Source organism: Rutidosis leptorrhynchoides, chromosome 1, assembly GCF_046630445.1.
Source record: "Rutidosis leptorrhynchoides isolate AG116_Rl617_1_P2 chromosome 1, CSIRO_AGI_Rlap_v1, whole genome shotgun sequence".
In the NCBI taxonomy this organism is placed as follows: domain Eukaryota; kingdom Viridiplantae; phylum Streptophyta; class Magnoliopsida; order Asterales; family Asteraceae; genus Rutidosis; species Rutidosis leptorrhynchoides.
The window spans coordinates 418,895,198-418,915,359 of record NC_092333.1 but is presented as its reverse complement, the minus strand read 5'-3'; the positions used below and the strand labels follow the sequence as shown (position 1 = coordinate 418,915,359).

General features: G+C 33.4%; 2 protein-coding genes across 2 annotated transcripts; both read right to left on the bottom strand.

The window, feature by feature from the left end:
• Nucleotides 1–982: 982 nt before the first annotated feature.
• LOC139901977 (uncharacterized) lies at nucleotides 983–11,930 on the bottom strand. The gene is made up of 5 exons (XM_071884638.1): nucleotides 10,722–11,930; nucleotides 10,524–10,628; nucleotides 1,797–1,991; nucleotides 1,590–1,712; nucleotides 983–1,363 (listed from the first exon to the last, which is right to left on the bottom strand). The coding sequence occupies exons 1-5, from the start codon at nucleotides 11,928–11,930 to the stop codon at nucleotides 983–985; spliced, it is 2,013 nt and encodes a 670-aa protein (XP_071740739.1).
• Nucleotides 11,931–11,936: 6 nt separating this feature from the next.
• LOC139901973 (uncharacterized) lies at nucleotides 11,937–12,410 on the bottom strand. The gene has a single exon (XM_071884633.1). The coding sequence runs from the start codon at nucleotides 12,408–12,410 to the stop codon at nucleotides 11,937–11,939; it is 474 nt and encodes a 157-aa protein (XP_071740734.1).
• Nucleotides 12,411–20,162: the final 7,752 nt, after the last annotated feature.

Here is a 20,162-nt window from a genome sequence, read left to right as displayed (position 1 = left end):
CAATTTGAGTGCACAATAGCAATGAATCAAGTAAATTTAGGACCTTTAATTAACCTTAACACAAAAGAGTGATTATTACCACGCAAATTTCGATTAAATCATGAAATAAAGAGACAAAAACATAGAAACTCAGTCATGGCTGCAGAAATATGAATATTCAAGCATGAAGTATGTTCAAAGTACATGAACTAACCACTTAATTGCCAGAAAACTTCATAAGTTTCATACAATTTTGACATAAATAACGTTTTCATGAGATAAAGCTTGTTAAACATTAAGAAAATCATGACAGATTAAGGTCAGATATACATTTTTGAACATAGATCTTTAATAAGCAAGCCAATTTGAGTTAGAGTATGAAAAATTCAGTACATGATAACACGTTTTAGACAGATTTCAAGCAGATAACATACATATACTTAACAAATAACAAGCAAGTTCATGACCAAATAAAGATTAATCGTGATACCTCAACCGAATAACACCAAGCACTTCAAAACACAAATCTAGAGGCTTCAATCCTTGGATCTACAAGCAAGATAGCATGTCCCGCTCTGATACCAATTATTAGTCCCTAAAGAAGCCTAGATCGACGGGTTTGTAAGTTGATTAGTGGGTTGGAAGTATTAGTTATTCAAGAACACTAGAGAGAAAAGGATAAGAAGAGTGAGTGTCAAATGGATAACTAGTTGCATTAGATGGGGGGAAGTTGTTTATATATGACAACCTCCCTAGTTACCAAAGATACATTGTTACCATGGTAATTAATAGTAAATATATTACAAACAATGATTAAAACCGTGTGTCACTAAACTATTACATAAACATATGTCAACAACTTTGATAACAAATACGTTTTGGAAATTGTGTAATGGGACCTAAAGTGTTATTTAACGTATATTAAAAAGGAAAAAAATTTATGGGTCGGTAATCAACGGGTTGGGTCGTTACATAAACCAAATTCAGCCAACAATTCAACACACTATTTTCTTTGACACATGAATAAGCCATTCTTTTCATTTAAAATTTCTATTCCTAAAAAATACTTAAGAACACCAAGATCTTTAATCATAAATTTTGTAGCAAGAAAGGTTTTCACTTTATTTACTTCTTCTATATCACTACCAGTCACAACAATATCATCCACATACATAAGCAGACCAATATAACATGTATTATTACTTTTAACAAATAAAGAATAATCATTTTTGCTTTGTTGAAAACCAAATTCAACAAGTGCAGCAGTGAGTTTCTCATTCCATTTCCTAGGAGCTTGTTTAAGCCTATAAAGAGACTTAACAAGTTTGCACACTTTCTTTTTAGATTGATCATAGTAGCCCAGAGGTAAAGACATGTAAACATCCTCATCAAGGTCACCATACAAAAAAAAACATTATTTATATCTAATTGATATAAATCCCACCCTTTTTGCATAGCAACACTTAAATTACATCTGACAGTAATCATTTTTACAACAAGAGAGAAAGTTTCATCAAAATCAATTCCCTCCCTTTGAGTGTAACCCTTGGCAACTAATCTTGCCTTAAACCTATCAATTCCACCACTTGATTTATATGTAACTTGTATACCCATTTACATCTAATAGGTTTTCTGCCCTCAGGCAGATCAGTAAGAATCCAAGTCCCATTTATATGAAGGGCTTCCATCTCAGCATTCATAGCATCAACCCATTTAGGGTCTTTGCTTGCTTCCTAAAAAGTCTCAGGTTCAACACTTTTATTTAAAGTGGAAATAAAACATCTATTTTCTTTGCTGAGGTTAGAATAATTTATTACTTTGTCTAAACCATATTTAAACTTTATATTTAACACAAATTCATTATATTTAGATGGGAGTTGTGTTTTCCTAGTTGACCTTCTTACATCCTCTGCAGTGTCCTGAGTTGGTATGATTGTTTGATTATATGTGTTGCCCTCAGGGTGACCAGTATCAACATTTGGTGTTGCAGGTAAGGTTGAATCTTGATAGTGCTCCAAACGAACATATATTTAGTCGCAATATCAACCCAATATGTAAAGTTTTTAGTTGTAATTATTCTATTTTTAAGTTGTAATCGTTTAAATAAATAAATGTGAAGACAAAGCACGAAGATTAAAGAATTGAAGAAAAAGTACCACTAAAGCCTGAAAAGTGCCACTAAAGCCATAGTGCACTCAAAAGTGCCACTAAAAGTGAGTTAAAGACTTGCGCGGATTTTGGGAGTTAAGGAAAATAATTTTTTGTGCAAATTACAAATTACAAAACGCAAAGTACAAGATATTAAAGAGTACAAAAGGACGTTCAAAAATCCAGAACCGGGACCTGAGCCAACTATCAACGCGCGACGCAACGTACCTAAAATTACAAGTCTACTATGCACAAGAATATAATATAATATATATACAATTATATAAATTATATATATATTATATATATTTATTAAATTATGTCGACAAGCTAGAAACAAAGCAAAACAGCTGGATCCAGGGTGGCTATGCGATCGCATGGCCAGAAGGCAGCATTTCCATGCGATCGCATGGAGGGAATTTTCAGGCCAAGTATTATAAATAGCCAACGAACTGTTCGAATTCTTTACACAATAATAATAATAATACTCCCTCTAATATATATATATATATATATATATATATATATATATATATATATATATATATATATATATATATATATATATATATATATATATATATATATTAGTTTTATATTAAATTAGTTTGGGTTATGAAAAGGTTATTTTAAAGGGTTTTAAAGTCGAAGTTCTGTATGTGTAAAGCTACGCGATAAATACTCAATGTAAGTTATGTTCTCCTTTTTAAATTAATGTCTTGTAACTAAGTTATTATTATGCTTATTTAGATCGAAGTAATCATGATGTTGGGCTAAATATTAAAGATGGGGTAATTGGGCTTTGTACCATAATTGGGGTTTGGACAAAAGAACGACACTTGTAGAAATTAGACTGTGGGCTATTAATGGGCTTTATATTTATTTAATTGAATGATAGTTCGTTAATTTAATATAAAGATTTACAATTGGACGTACCTATAAATAGCCATATACACTCGATCGGACACGATGGGCGGGATATTTATAAGTACTAATAATCGTTCATTTAACCGGACACGGGAATAGATTAATAGTCAATGGACTTATTAAAACAGGGGTGAATTACATACAAGGAAATTTGGTGTAATTATAGTTTAAGTACCCAATTAGTTGGAATATTTGACTTCGGATATAAGGATAATTTGACGAGGACACTCGCACTTTATATTTATGACTGATGGACTGTTATGGACAAAAACCAGATGGACATATTAAATAATCCAGGACAAAAGACAATTAACCCAGGATAATTAATTAAAATCAAAAAGTCAAACATCATGATTACGGAAGTTTAAATAAGTATAATAATTTTATCTTATTTCTTATCGCATTTTATTTTACGCACTTAAATTATCGTCATTTATATTTTTTATTAGGTTTTAATTATGACTTAAAATATAAAATCGACAAACCAGTCATTAAACGGTAAACTCCCTTTTATATATTATTATATATAATTATATATATTTTGTACAAATATAATTGTTTAAAAATATAGTGTAAAATAAGTCGTCTCCCTATGGAACGAACCGGACTTATTAAAAACTATACTACTCTACGATTAGGTACACTGCCTATAGTGTTGTAGCAGAGTTTAGGTATATCCCATTTGTAAATAAATTAATTAAAACTTGTATCATATTTCGTCGTATTTCGTAGTAAAAATATAACTATTTTGTATACACCCCTACGCACATCAAGTTTTTGGCGCCGCTGCCGGGGAAGCGGGGAAACACTATATTTTTAATATATATTTGTATAAATATATTTATTTATAATTTTTAGAAAAACAATATAAAATCTAAAAAAAACAAAAACCTGGACTGACAGGCCATGCAGTCGCATGACCCATCAGCCTAAACCCAATGCGATCGCATGGGGTGGTCTGACATGTCTGACCTGGTACGCCATAAATGCAGTTAGGGTTTTTAATTTATAATTATTATTAGTTAGGGTTTTAATTAGTTTATAATTTTAGTTTTAATTTATAATTTAAGTTTATTTATTATTATTATTAAATATATAGATTAATATTTTTATATAATAATAATATAAAAATAATATTTTTATAAAAATTGTAATTTTATCATTTTTAGTTTCTTTTTATAAATTGTATATTTATATCGCTTAATTCGTAATTTTTATATTTATCGTTCGTAATTAGTTTTAAGACTAGTAATTTTGCCGTAGTTACTTTATTTTTAGCTTTTAAGACTTTGCCGTAAAATCCCTTAAGTGCCTTTTCTTTAGACTAATATTTAGGTGATTTAGAATTTTGCGACGCCATTTTAAAATTTCAGTACTTTTTAAGTTATTACCGTTTTGGATATAGAATTCCTTTTAAGCTTTAATACCTTTAGACATAACTTTTAATATTTAGTTTTTAGAATACTACGTTTCGACGCTTTATTTTCTTATTTTTATTTTTCGACTATTTGTTTTTCGACATTTATTTTTGACCTTTTATTTTTCGACGTTTTTCGACACGCTCTTTTTCTTTCTTATTTCTCGACGCTCTAGTTTTTAGGACTTAGAATTTTTTCTATTTCTTCTCTAAAAATTCAAAACGAAAAATTATTTTAAGCTGTTAAATTGATAGACATCCAAATTTTCCGGTTCGTAGTAATAGTTGGATTTGTTAGTGGCGAGTTGTGGGCTTCTGAGTTAAAGGGTCCTGGCTACCTGCTGCATTTATTGGCTATTCGAAACGTGGGCAAAATCATAAAAGTCTATTAATTTGATAACTTATATAATTTTTAGTTTTATAACTAATAGGATAATTAATAAATACACCACATTGTAGCTAAAATTTGGTAACAAGTGTAGTATGGAAAACCTCCAAAATATCTTGGGAACTCTTTATGACATCTGAAATCAATTTAATCAATACTCTCAACCGGGTGTTGATGACAATTCGTTCGGTCAATCTTGGATCACGAATGACGAAACAATAACTGGTTGTGAAATCTGTGGAGATTATCACTCAACATGGGAATGTTATTATTACGTTCCTATAAAAAATTATGCACCCATAGAACCTGAATGGAATGATTATGAAGAATACAATTCAAATTGGGATTATTCCCAAGAATATATCCAAACTCAACAACCAGAAGACGAGGAACATTATGTGTCTGAAAATCTTTTAGACAATATGAAAATCAAACTCGAAGAACTCGATGCTCAAAATGAACAAATGAGAGAGTTTGTAAATAGGCAAGCTGAAACTCTATCAGATTACACACCTGTTGATCTGAGGAGTATTGTGCAAGAAAATCTCATATCATCGAATTTTAATGAATTCGAGAGCTCCAAAATCACCAATTATCCCAATGATACTTTTTATTCAGCTTTACCAATTTCACAACATATCGACACATTAGCCTCTACCGACGAAATCATCGATCCAAAAATGGATGAAGAAAAAGTAAGGGTGACAAATTGGTACTCTTGGGAAAATGATAACGTTGAAAATTTTACCCCCGAGACCAAAATGGTGGGACCGATAAGTACCATTAATGAAGAAGAATTTGCTTCGATTCCGAAATTCACCATTCCACAACCTTCCAACCCAATATTCTCAATAGACGAGTCATCTACCAAAGATGAACTATAAGCTGTAATAGATATTGACACCTCGAATTTCACCCAATTGGGTAATAGAGGTGAAAACTTTGATCCCGAGAATAAACGGAAGGAAATGTTAGGAATTGTCCACCCTATAGAAATATGTATGTCGGTGTATATCGATCCATTTGACCAAGAACCAGAAAAGAGACATATCCATTTACTAAAAGCTACACTTAAAAAAGAATTAAGTAGTGACGATCGGGTGGGTCTAAACTTTAAACCCGTTGATATATTTTATACCACCCGAGATGTAAATAACTGGCTCACTATTTTAATTCATGGAACTTATTCTACAGACTTCACATGTCGTCAGCTAAGTATGGGGAAGTCTAACCCCACTTAACGTTAAATTCGGGGTTCGGGTTAGTGCATAACTCGTTAATAAACATGCATAATAAGTTAGGGTAAAATACGCATTTTCAAAGATTAGCAAACAGTTCAGAAAAGCAACCATTTTTGAAGAAAAACATGTGTGATAAAACAAGAAGGAATGAACGATGAGGCGCGCCATCTATCATTCGACGAGCTTTGTAATTACAAACTGGGTATTTTTAATCACTTTTCTACACTTATCACCCTCGTGAATTTATAATTATAGTCTGATTTCATGCAAATGAGGGCATTGCATGATCTCAAGTGTGGGGAAGGATTATAAATTCTCCCGGGTTAACACTTAGTTTATTTGCCAAATTTTGTGAAAATTTTAAAATTTTTCAAATAAATGAATTCAAAATCATGTTTATACATATTTATGAATGATGAAAACTAGGTGTCAATACCGAAATTATCGTTACCTCGGAAAGGACATAAATTGAGAAACACCCTAAAACACTTGAATTCATTTAAAATAGAATAAAGGAGAATAAAAAGGCAAAGAAAGAAACTAAGTGTGGGGAGAATGTACCAAGTTATTCAATTAAAAAAACTATCTATCACATGTTTCTGTAAAGTTATTGTAGGTGCTTTTGTTTTGGACTAAATTGACTATTTTACCCGCAATATTATAATAAAGATAAAAGAAAAGATGGATCTACACGATGAATCAATTCCATCATTAAAAGGAAGTAAAGTCTTCCGAAAAAGACACGCGCTTCTTGATTTAGGTCAAGAAGTTGTCGTCCAGACCAGCTGTAGGTTGACAAAAAATCTAGAAAAGTCATCTCTAAAATCAGCAGGAAATTCACGGACCTCAGCATCAAACAGGGTCGCCAAGTGGTCAAACTTATCCTAACCATGAGAGGATCTGTCTCGTAAAATGGGGAGGGCGCCGTGCAAATTAGCTTGATAAGACTAATGAATCAGACCCCCAGAAAGGATAATCTCCTTAAAGATTAAAAAATCAGCATTTAAGCCTGATATTACTCAATCCTTGAGATTGACTTTAAAGATTGAGAATTACAAACTCATGGAATTCGATGAAATCTAAACTCGAGCTTGAACGAGAAAATATTTTGATCAAATTAAAACCGATTTGTTTTCTGAAAACCTATTTTCAATGCGTTCATTACCATTGAACGTAAAATCCTGAGAATTCACCTAGAATTCATTAGGTCACCTGAACCAAATCGGGTGTCAACCGTAAGAACGGTGGTTGCATAGCATGGTCGAAGACAGGACCTTGTGCCAGACTGAAAAACTATAGGGTGATCTTTACTATTGCTCATACAAAGGATAGTAACTGCATCCGACACGTTTTAGTCCATGAACATCTGCATGTCATTAGACATCGCCTTAATAGTTGCTTGTTCAACGCTTTCCTTTACAATCGAACGGTAGTTTACCGAAAGGTAATATACGGAGCAAGTATACTGGATGTGTGCTTTCCTAATACAAGGTTAGCAAGTGGGTGACACAAAACCATAAGTTTTGAGCTAAAATTTTCAAATCTGAAACCCACCAAACCCACAAAAACATTTTGCAAACACCGGTGAAGGGTTATTCCGGAAAACTTATCTAGGGTAAAAGCTAGAATGAATTTTCAAAAGATCAAATGTTTTCATAAAGATCCAATTTCCTTAAGGATCTAAATTTTTATAGTCATGTGGGACTGTAAACCACATCGTTACTTTCATTGTTTATACCGCCGTATCAAAATCACTAATGTATAAAGTGTGAAGAATAAAGAAGTGATTCGTGTGATTTAATTTCAAGTTCTGTATTGCTTGAGGACAAGCAACGCTCAAGTGTGGGGGATATTTGATAGTGCTCCAAACGAACATATATTTAGTCGCAATATCAACCTAATATGTAAAGTTTTTAGTTGTAATTATTCGATTTTTAAGTTGTAATCGTTTAAATAAATAAATTTGAAGACAAAGCATGAAGATTAAAGAATTGAAGAAAAAGTACCACTAAAGCCTGAAAAGTGCCACTAAAGCCATAGTGCACTCAAAAGTGCCACTAAAAGTGAGTTAAAGACTTGCGCGGATTTTGGGAGTTAAGGAAAATAATTTTTTATGCAAATTACAAATTGCAAAACGCAAAGTACAAGATATTAAATAGTACGAAAGGACGTTCAAAAATCCGGAACCGGGACCTGAGCCAACTATCAACGCGCGACGCAACGGACCTAAAATTACAAGTCTACTATGCACAAGTATATAATATAATATATATATATAATTATATAAATTATATATATTATATATATTTATTAAATTATGTCGACAAGCTAGAAACAAAGCAAAACAGCTGGATCCAGGGTGGCTATGCGATCGCATGGCCAGAAGGCAGCATTTCGATGCGATCGCATGGAGGGAATTTTCAGGCCAAGTATTATAAATAGCCAACGAACTGATCGAATTCTTTACACAATAATAATAATACTCCCTCTGTAATATATATATATATATATATATATATATATATATATATATATATATATATATATATATATATATATATATATATTAGTTTAGTTTTATATTAGATTAGTTTGGATTATGTAAAGGTTATTTTACGGGTTTTAAAGTCGAAGTTTTGTATGTGTAAAGCTACGCGATAAATACTCAATGTAAGTTATGTTCTCCTTTTTAAATTAATGTCTTGTAACTAAGTTATTATTATGCTTATTTAAATTAAAGTAATCATGATGTTGGGCTAAATATTAAAGATGGGGTAATTGGGCTTTGTACCATAATTGGGGTTTGGACAAAAGAAAAAAACTTGTAGAAATTAGACTGTGGGCTATTAATGGGCTTTATATTTGTTTAATTGAATGATAGTTCGTTAATTTAATATAAAGATTTACAATTGGACGTACCTATAAATAGCCATATACACTCGATCGGACACGATGGGTGGGATATTTATAAGTACTAATAATCGTTCACTTAACCAGACACAGGAATGGATTAATAGTCAATGGACTTATTAAAACAGGGGTGAATTGCATACAAGGAAAATTGGTGTAATTATAGTTTAAGTACCCAATTAGTTGGAATATTTGACTTCGGATATAAGGATAATTTGACGAGGACACTCGCACTTTATATTTATGACTGATGGACTGTTATGGACAAAAACCAGATGGACATATTAAATAATCCAGCGCAAAAGACAATTAACCCAGGATAATTAATTAAAATCAAAAAGTCAAACATCATGATTACGGAAGTTTAAATAAGTATAATAATTTAATCTTATTTCTTATCGCATTTTATTTTACGCACTTAAATTATCGTCATTTATATTTTTTATTAGGTTTTAATTGTGACTTAAAATATAAAATCGACAAACCGGTCATTAAACTGTAAACTCCCTTTTATATATTATTATATATAATTATATATATTTTGTACAAATATAATTGTTTAAAAATATAGTGTAAAATAAGTCGTCTCCCTGTGGAACGAACCGGACTTACTAAAAACTATACTACTCTACGATTAGGTACACTGCCTATAGTGTTGTAGTAGAGTTTAGGTATATCCCATTTGTAAATAAATTAATTAAAACTTGTATCATATTTTGTCGTATTTCGTAGTAAAAATATAACTATTTTGTATACACCCCTAAGCACATCAAATCTATTGTTTGAGCAGAAGAAATCTCAACAGAACAATCTTGGTTGCCATCACCATGTTGTGAGTCTTTCCTTTCACCATTGGGACTTTTAGAATCTTGGTTATCATCATATAGATCAAAAAAATTTATAGTGTTTAAGTCATTTGTTTGAAACACATTTTCAGAAAATTCTTTTGCAGACTTAAAAGGAAAAAAAATTTCATAAAATTTTACATCTCTTGAGAAAATAAAAGTTTGTTTATCAAAACTATATAACTTGTAACCTTTCTTGACAGTAGAATACCTAATTAAAGCACACTTTTCATACTTAGACCCAAATTTATCATTTGAATTCAAAACAGGAGCAAAACACAGACATCCAAAAACTCTAAGATGGGAAAGACTGGGTTTCTTTTTATATACCAACTCAAAGGGACACTTGCCATTCAGAATGGATAAGGGTAACCTGTTAATCAAATAAGTAGAAGTAAGAATATATTCACCCCACATGTAAAGTGGAATCCCCCCTTGAAACATAATAGCTCTTTCTATATTTAGCAAGTGCCCATGTTTTCTTTCAGCAATCCCATTTTGCTGAGGAGTATATGCACAAGTGGTCTAATGGATAATATCATGTGAGTTTGTAAAATTTTCATGTTTAAATTTAAAAACTCTGTTCCATTATCACTCCTAATAGTCTTGACTCTTTTATCATATTAATTTTTCAATAAAACACAAAATATTTCCACATGTTCAAATACTTGTTCTTTTGATTTTAGTAGATACACCCATACAACCCTTGTACAATCATACACAACAGTAAGAAAGTATCTATAACCACCTTTACTCACAACCCTATAGGGACCCTACACATCCAAATGTATCAGTTCACCCAACCCAGTAGTCTTGTGATCACTGAGTGGAAAAGGATCTCTTGTTGGTTTGGCTTTGTAACAAACTTCACAAGGATCATGTTTTTGAAAATTATCTAATTTTAACTCAGTTTTTAAAACATGTAAAACTTGATCTGCTGGATGTCCCAGTCTGTGATGCCAAATAGTTTTAGACAGATAACAAGTACCATCAATATTGTTAGCAGGATTACCTTTTAATCTGCCATCAAACAAATACAATCCATCACACTGATTACCAGTCTCCAGAGTCCTTAAGGACTTCAGATCCTGAATATAACATTTGTTTTTATCAAACCCAACAAATAAATCATTATCTCTTACTAAGCAATGCACAGAAAGTAAACTAACACAATATTGTGGCATAATTAATACATCATGCAAGACAATATGTTCAGAAAATCTTAAATTCCCAATTTTACTAACCAAAGCTCTAGTTCCATTTGGATGTCCAACTGTAAGATTTAGATTACTAACATCTACAACATCTTCAAAATTTTTATCACTATTAGTCATATGTTGATTAGCCCCAGAATCAATTATCCATCCAAAGCTATTATTATTTTGACTTTCAACTTGATTTACCATAAAAAATTTATGGAAATGATTATTAAAATATGCATTTAGATTAAGGAATTCACCTAACAAATTTGACTCTATATTACTGTTATGCACTTTCCCATCCAGAATGCTCAATAACTTGGATACTTGATCACTTGACAAATTGACAGAATTGGGAACAGAGGTCCTTGCATCACTTGAACTAGAGGTGTATTTTGCAGTATTAGAACTACTGATGTTTCTTCTTTTAAAGTTTGGTGGATAACCTACTATTTCAAAACACCTATCTACAGTATGATATGTTAAACCACATTTAGTACACTTCATGTTATTGTTTCTAGGAGAAAATCCTATTAGTTCAAAGCACTTATCAATAGTGTGCCCAATTCTGTTACATTTTTTGCATTTTAGTTTAGAGGATGAGCCTCTTTGTCTGTTATTGTTCATGTTAGTCAAAAAAGCAGATGATTCACTTATCACTTTCTTTTCTTTTACAACTCTATGTGATTCTTCTCTTAAGATGAGTGAAAAAGCTATTTTAACACTTGGTAATGGATCTGTAGTTAATATGTTACTTCTTAATTGCTGATAAGTATCATCAAGACCCATTAAATATTGCATTAACTTCTGATTATTTGTATGATCTTGTCTTCGTTTATCAACATCACATTCACAAGATGGTATTTTGCATAGCATATCATATTATTTCCATAATGAGTTTAACTTATGATAATAGTCTGAGACAGATGTGACATTTGGTGTTAATGAATTTATTCTCTGATATAAGTTGAACATAAATGACCCATCTACTTTATCATAAGTCTCTTTTAGTTCATTCCAAACAACAGAAGCAACCTTAGAATATACTTGACCAAAATACAACTCCTCACTCATAGCACCTAAAATCCAAGAAAGAACCACAGCGTTACACCTCTCCCATTGATTTGCCAAAACATCATCTGTGGTAGATTTTTCTAAAGACCCATTTATAAAACCAGTTTTATTTTTTGTTTGCAATGCTAGTTCCATTGCACATGACCAAGACTTATAGTTTTCTGTTACTTTTAATTTGAAATTAATGAGAGGTGTACTGCTGATATCACTTGCATGTAAGTAAAGTGGATCATCAAAGTCCAATTTACTTATCATGGTGACCTCATCTTCTACATCAGACATTTTCACAACAACAAGCAAATAACCGATAAACACACAAAATCAGATAGCAAACCACATAAAACCTAAAGCACTTACTGCACTTGATCAGGTTTCCTTAGATCTTAAAGATCAAGGTCAAGAGTTGGGTGCAGTGTTCTTAAATCAAGTAATCAAACAAAAAACAACAACTATATCAACAAATTTCACACTAACATATTAATAGTGAAGAGATCTTGGCTATAGACCAAGTGTACTCAAATGGGGGCAGTTGATTTGATATTTCACATTTCTCATATATTTATCATGGAAATATCCGTCATTTTTAGTCCATTCGGATACGATTTTAGTTAACATTCGCGAATATTATGAAGATTATGGTTTGAGAGCCGAGAATGTAAGACCCAAATATTTATTGTACATAATGTATTTATGGTGTACGATGCGTGTATGAAGTGTACGACGCATGTACGTGTTGCTTGCTCGAACGTCGAGGGAAACTGGACGTTGTCTGAAGTGACAAGGTGTGTACGTATCTTTTCAACCCCAAATAAATTTTGTGTTGATGTTTCAAAGCCTTACCATTGGAAATAAAATCTTATTACGTTTCCAACGATATTTGATTCATAAAAAATGGAGCTTGTAGTGACCCGAACTTTTCCATGTTTATATATATTAATTGAGATTGATATTTACATGATTAAATGTTTCCAACATGTTAAGCAATCAAACTTGTTAAGACTTGATTAATTGAAATATGTTTCATATAGACAATTGACCACCCAAGTTGACCGGTGATTCACGAACGTTAAAACTTGTAAAAACTATATGATGACATATATATGGATATATATATATATAGTTAACATGATACTATGATAAGTAAACATATCATTAAGTATATTAACAATGAACTACATATGTAAAAACAAGACTACTAACTTAATGATTTTTAAACGAGACATATATGTAACGATTATTGTTGTAAAGACATTTAATGTATATATATATATCATATTAAGAGATATTCATACATGATAATATCATGATAATACAATAATTTAAAATCTGATTTGATATTATAAACATTGGGTTAACAACATTTAACAAGATCGTTAACCTAAAGGTTTCAAAACAACACTTACATGTAACGACTAACGATGACTTAACGACTCAGTTAAAATGTATATACATGTAGTGTTTTAATATGTATTTATACACTTTTGAAAGACTTCAATAGACTTATCAAAATACTTCTACTTAACAAAAATGCTTACAATTACATCCTCGTTCAGTTTCATCAACAATTCTACTCGTATGCACCCGTATTCGTACTCGTACAATACACAGCTTTTAGATGTATGTACTATTGGTATATACACTCCAATGATCAGCTCTTAGCAGCCCATGTGAGTCACCTAACACATGTGGGAACCATCATTTGGCAACTAGCATGAAATATCTCATAAAATTACAAAAATATGAGTAATCATTCATGACTTATTTACATGAAAACAAAATTACATATCCTTTATATCTAATCCATACACCAACGACCAAAAACACCTACAAACACTTTCATTCTTCAATTTTATTCATCTAATTGATCTCTCTCTAGTTCTATCTTCAAGTTCTAAGTGTTCTTCATATATTCTACAAGTTCTAGTTACATAAAATCAAGAATACTTTCAAGTTTGCTAGCTCACTTCCAATCTTGTAAGGTGGTCATCCAACCTCAAGAAATCTTTGTTTCTTACAGTAGGTTATCATTCTAATACAAGGTAATAATCATATTCAAACTTTGGTTCAATTTCTATAACTATAACAATCTTATTTCAAGTGATGATCTTACTTGAACTTGTTTTCGTGTCATGATTCTACTTCAAGAACTTCGAGCCATCCAAGGATCCGTTGAAGCTAGATCCATTTTTCTCTTTTCCAGTAGGTTTATCCAAGGAACTTAAGGTAGTAATGATGTTCATAACATCATTCGATTCATATATATAAAGCTATCTTATTCGAAGGTTTAAACTTGTAATCACTAGAACATAGTTTAGTTAATTCTAAACTTGTTCGCAAACAAAAGTTAATCCTTCTAACTTGACTTTTAAAATCAACTAAACACATGTTCTATATCTATATGATATGCTAACTTAATGATTTAAAACCTGGAAACACGAAAAACACCGTAAAACCGGATTTACGCCGTCGTAGTAACACCGCGGGCTGTTTTGGGTTAGTTAATTAATAACTATGATAAACTTTGATTTAAAAGTTGTTATTCTGAGAAAATGATTTTTGTTATGAACATGAAACTATATCCAAAAATTATGGTTAAACTCAAAATGGAAGTATGTTTTCTAAAATGGTCATCTAGACGTCGTTCTTTCGACTGAAATGACTACCTTTACAAAAACGACTTGTAACTTATTTTTCTGACTATAAACCTATACTTTTTCTGTTTAGATTCATAAAATAGAGTTTAATATGAAACCATAGCAATTTGATTCACTCAAAACGGATTTAAAATGAAGAAGTTATGGGTAAATCACATTGGGAAATCCATAAGTTACGATGTGTTTACTTTGACGCATATATTGCGGGGAACCCAAATGCTATTTTACGCAATGGGTTAAGAAATTATTTTGACTCAATGTATCCAAATATTGGACTTCGTGATTTATAAAAAGCGGCTAACATGCAACATAAAGAAGCATGTTATGCTTACGGATTAGTAATGTTCGCTTCTCACCAAAGTGAGAACAAGAACATCGGGCTACAACTATTAAACAAAACGTTCCCACAAGTGACGGAGTCGGTAATTGGGGTAAGAAATGAGGTTTTTAGATTGTTACGGGACTGTTGGACATTACGTAACCCTCGTCCCTTTGACGACGTTACAACACGATGTCTTATCAACGGCCATAACGGTTATGTTCCACAAGACCAAGGATGGGAAGTAATCCTAGTAAAACCAGAATGCATGACTTGTTTCTGGACGTATGAATTACGTGTCTTTATTGCCTTTGCTGAACGACTTGTGTACTAGCTAGAATTATCTTCACAACCGTCTTGTATCAAATTTATTGTGTGCTATATTTCATGCTATATGTAAAATAAGCGGTATTGTAAGTTTGTAAAATATTGTGTAAAAGTTTGAACGCGAAATATTATTATAATCAGTTTTTCATATAGAATTGTAGTAGTTGAATTGTATATTAGCTACTAAGTATGAACTTAACGGTTAGGTACTACCCGAATTTAAACTTATAAAACGCTAATATGAAGAAAAAGCTTTTATAAATGAGTTCATATTATGCTACGAAATACTATTAACTACTCTTAATATTCTGTATGATTAACTTGTTCCATTTGACTATTTTGAAGGAAATGGCACCGACTACTCAACACACCGTGAATATGAATAAAGAGGAATTCCGTACTTTTCTAGCTTCAAACATAGCCGCAGTACAGGCTGCGCTACATACCAACAATAACCTTAGATCTAGCAGTACAGGAAATCGTGTAAGATGCACCTACAAAGAATTCACTGCCTGCAAACCTTTGGAATTTGATGGAACCGAAGGACCGATCGGATTGAAACGGTGGACCGAGAAGATCGAATCGGTGTTTGCCATAAGTAAGTGTACTGAAGAGGACAAAGTGAAGTACGCTACGCATACCTTCACAGGTTCTGCGTTAACATGGTGGAATACCTATCTAGAGCAAGTGGGACAAGACGATGCGTACGCATTACCGTGGTCAGCATTCAAGCACTTGATGAACGAGAAGTACCGTCCCAGAACCGAGGTCAATAAGCTCAAGACAGAACTTAGAGGGTTACGAACCCAAGGATTTGATATTACCACGTACGAAAGACGATTCACAGAATTGTGCCTATTGTGTCCGGGAGCATTCGAAGATGAGGAAGAGAAGATCAACGCATTTGTGAAAGGATTACCGGAAAGAATCCAAGAAGATATAAGTTCACACGAGCCCGCCTCCATACAACAGGCATGTAGAATGGCTCACAAACTAGTGAACCAGATTGAAGAAAGAATTAAAGAACAGACTGCTGAAGAGGCCAATGTGAAGCAAGTCAAAAGAAAGTGGGAGGAAAACGGTGATAAGAATCACCAATACAACAATAACAGCAATTACAACAATAATCGCAACAATTATCTCAACAATCGCAACTACAACAAATGGCCCAACAACAACAACAACAACAACAACAGCAACTACAACAATCATCCCAACAACAATAATAACCGCAACAACAACAACAATCAGAAGCAGCTATGCCAAAGGTGTGAAAAGTATCACTCGGGGTTCTGCACCAAATTTTGCAACAAGTGTAAAAGAAATGGTCATAGCGCGGCGAAGTGTGAGGTCTACGGACTAGGGGTTAATAGAATGAAAGGAACAAATGGTGTCGGAACGAGTAATGGCGAAGCAAGAAGTGTCGGAGCAAGTTATGCCAATGTAGTTTGTTATAAATGTGGAAAACCGGGCCACATTATTAGAAATTGCCCGAACATGGAGAACACGAATGGACAAGGCCGCGGAAGAGTTTTCAATATTAATGCGGCAGAGGCACAGGAAGACCTGGAGCTTGTTATGGGTACGTTTCTTATTGACAATAAATCTGCTTACGTTTTATTTGATTCGGGTGCGGATAGAAGCTATATGAGTAGAGATTTTTGTGCTAAATTAAGTTGTCCATTGACGCCTTTGGATAGTAAATTTTTACTCGAATTAGCAAATGGTAAATTAATTTCAGCAGATAATATATGTCGGAATCGAGAAATTAAACTGGTTAGCGAAACATTTAAGATTGATTTGATACCAGTAGAGTTAGGGAGTTTTGATATGATAATCGGTATGGACTGGTTGAAAGAAGTGAAAGCAGAGATCGTTTGTTACAAAAATGCAATTCGCATTATACGAGAAAAAGGAAAACCCTTGATGGTGTACGGAGAAAAGGGCAACACGAAGCTACATCTTATTAGTAATTTAAAGGCACAAAAACTAATAAGAAAAGGTTGCTATGCTGTTCTAGCACACGTCGAGAAAGTACAAACTGAAGAAAAGAGCATCAATGATGTTCCAATTGCAAAAGAATTTCCCGATGTATTTCCGAAAGAATTACCGGGATTACCCCCACATCGATCCGTTGAATTTCAAATAGATCTTGTACCAGGAGCTGCACCAATAGCTCGTGCTCCTTACAGACTCGCACCCAGCGAGATGAAAGAACTACAAAGCCAATTACAAGAACTTTTAGAGCGTGGTTTCATTCGACCAAGCTCATCACCGTGGGAGCTCCTGTTTTGTTTGTCAAGAAGAAAGATGGTACATTCAGGTTGTGTATCGACTACCGAGAGTTGAACAAACTTACCATCAAGAACCGCTACCCACTACCGAGAATCGATGACTTATTTGATCAACTACAAGGCTCGTCTATTTATTCAAAGATTGACTTACGTTCCGGGTATCATCAAATGCGGGTGAAAGAAGATGATATTCCAAAGACTGCTTTCAGAACACGTTACGGTCATTACGAGTTTATGGTCATGCCGTTTGGTTTAACTAATGCACCAGCTGTGTTCATGGACCTTATGAACCGAGTGTGTAGACCATACCTTGACAAGTTTGTCATTGTTTTCATTGATGACATACTTATTTACTCAAAGAATGACCAAGAACACGGTGAACATTTGAGAAAGGTGTTAGAAGTATTGAGGAAGGAAGAATTGTACGCTAAGTTTTCAAAGTGTGCATTTTGGTTGGAAGAAGTTCAATTCCTCGGTCACATAGTGAACAAAGAAGGTATTAAGGTGGATCCGGCAAAGATAGAAACTATTGAAAAATGGGAAACCCTCCGAAACACATACGCCAGTTTTTAGGACTAGCTGGTTACTACAGAAGGTTCATCCAAGACTTTTCCAGAATAGCAAAACCCTTGACTGCATTAACCCATAAAGGGAAGAAATTTGAATGGAATGATGAACAAGAGAAAGCGTTTCAGTTATTGAAGAAAAAGCTAACTACGGCACCTATATTGTCATTGCCTGAAGGGAATGATGATTTTGTGATTTATTGTGACGCATCAAAGCAAGGTCTCGGTTGTGTATTAATGCAACGAACGAAGGTGATTGCTTATGCGTCTAGACAATTGAAGATTCACGAACAAAATTATACGACGCATGATTTGGAATTAGGAGCGGTTGTTTTTGCATTAAAGACTTGGAGGCACTACTTATATGGGGTCAAAAGTATTATATATACCGACCACAAAAGTCTTCAACACATATTTAATCAGAAACAACTGAATATGAGGCAGCGTAGGTGGATTGAATTATTGAATGATTACGACTTTGAGATCCGTTACCACCCGAGGAAGGCAAATGTGGTAGCCGATGCCTTGAGCAGGAAGGACAGAGAACCCATTCGAGTAAAATCTATGAATATAATGATTCATAATAACCTTACTACTCAAATAAAGGAGGCGCAACAAGGAGTTTTAAAAGAGGGAAATTTAAAGGATGAAATACCCAAAGGATCGGAGAAGCATCTTAATATTCGGGAAGACGGAACCCGGTATAGGGCTGAAAGGATTTGGGTACCAAAATTTGGAGATATGAGAGAAATGGTACTTAGAGAAGCTCATAAAACCAGATACTCAATACATCCTGGAACGGGGAAGATGTACAAGGATCTCAAGAAACATTTTTGGTGGCCGGGTATGAAAGCCGATGTTGCTAAATACATAGGAGAATGTTTGACGTGTTTTAAGGTCAAAGCTGAGCATCAGAAACCATCAGGTCTACTTCAACAACCCGAAATCCCGGAATGGAAATGGGAAAACATTACCATGGATTTCATCACTAAATTGCCAAGGACTGCAAGTGGTTTTGATACTATTTGGGTAATAGTTGATCGTCTCACAAAATCAGCACACTTCCTGCCAATAAGAGAAGATGACAAGATGGAGAAGTTAGCACGACTGTATTTGAAGGAAGTCGTCTCCAGACATGGAATACCAATCTCTATTATCTCTAATAGGGATGGCAGATTTATTTCAAGATTCTGGCAGACATTACAGCAAGCATTAGGAACTCGTCTAGACATGAGTACTGCCTATCATCCACAAACTGATGGGCAGAGCGAAAGGACGATACAAACGCTTGAAGACATGCTACGAGCATGTGTTATTGATTTCGGAAATAGTTGGGATCGACATCTACCGTTAGCAGAATTTTCCTACAACAACAGCTACCAACAGCTCCGATTTGTTGGAGTGAAGTGGGGGATAGACAGATTACGGGTCCGGATATTATACAAGAAACTACCGAGAAGATCATCCAAATTCAACAACGGTTGAAAACCGCCCAAAGTCTACAAAAGAGCTACGCTGACATTAAAAGAAAAGATATAGAATTTGAAATTGGAGAGATGGTCATGCTTAAAGTTGCACCTTGGAAAGGCGTTGTTCGATTTGGTAAACGAGGGAAATTAAATCCGAGGTATATTGGACCATTCAAGATTATTGATCGTGTCGGACCAGTAGCTTACCGACTTGAGTTACCTCAACAACTCGCAGCTGTACATAACACTTTCCACGTCTCGAATTTGAAGAAATGTTTTGCTAAAGAAGATCTCACTCTTCCGTTAGATGAAATCCAAATCAACGAAAAACTTCAATTCATCGAAGAACCCGTCAAAATAATGGATCGTGAGGTTAAAAGACTTAAGCAAAACAAGATACCAATT

Excerpts from the sequence above, each read along its gene's own strand:
- LOC139901977 (XM_071884638.1), bottom strand. The coding sequence starts at position 11,930 with ATGCTATGCAAAATACCATCTTGTGAATGTGATGTTGATAAACGAAGA. Across the intron at positions 1,992-10,523 it reads TACTAAAATCAAAAGAACAA|CACTATCAAGATTCAACCTT; the intron begins GTATTTGAACAT and ends GTTCGTTTGGAG. Across the intron at positions 1,713-1,796 it reads TTAAATATGGTTTAGACAAA|GAAGCAAGCAAAGACCCTAA; the intron begins GTAATAAATTAT and ends GAGACTTTTTAG.
- LOC139901973 (XM_071884633.1), bottom strand. The coding sequence starts at position 12,410 with ATGTCTGATGTAGAAGATGAGGTCACCATGATAAGTAAATTGGACTTT.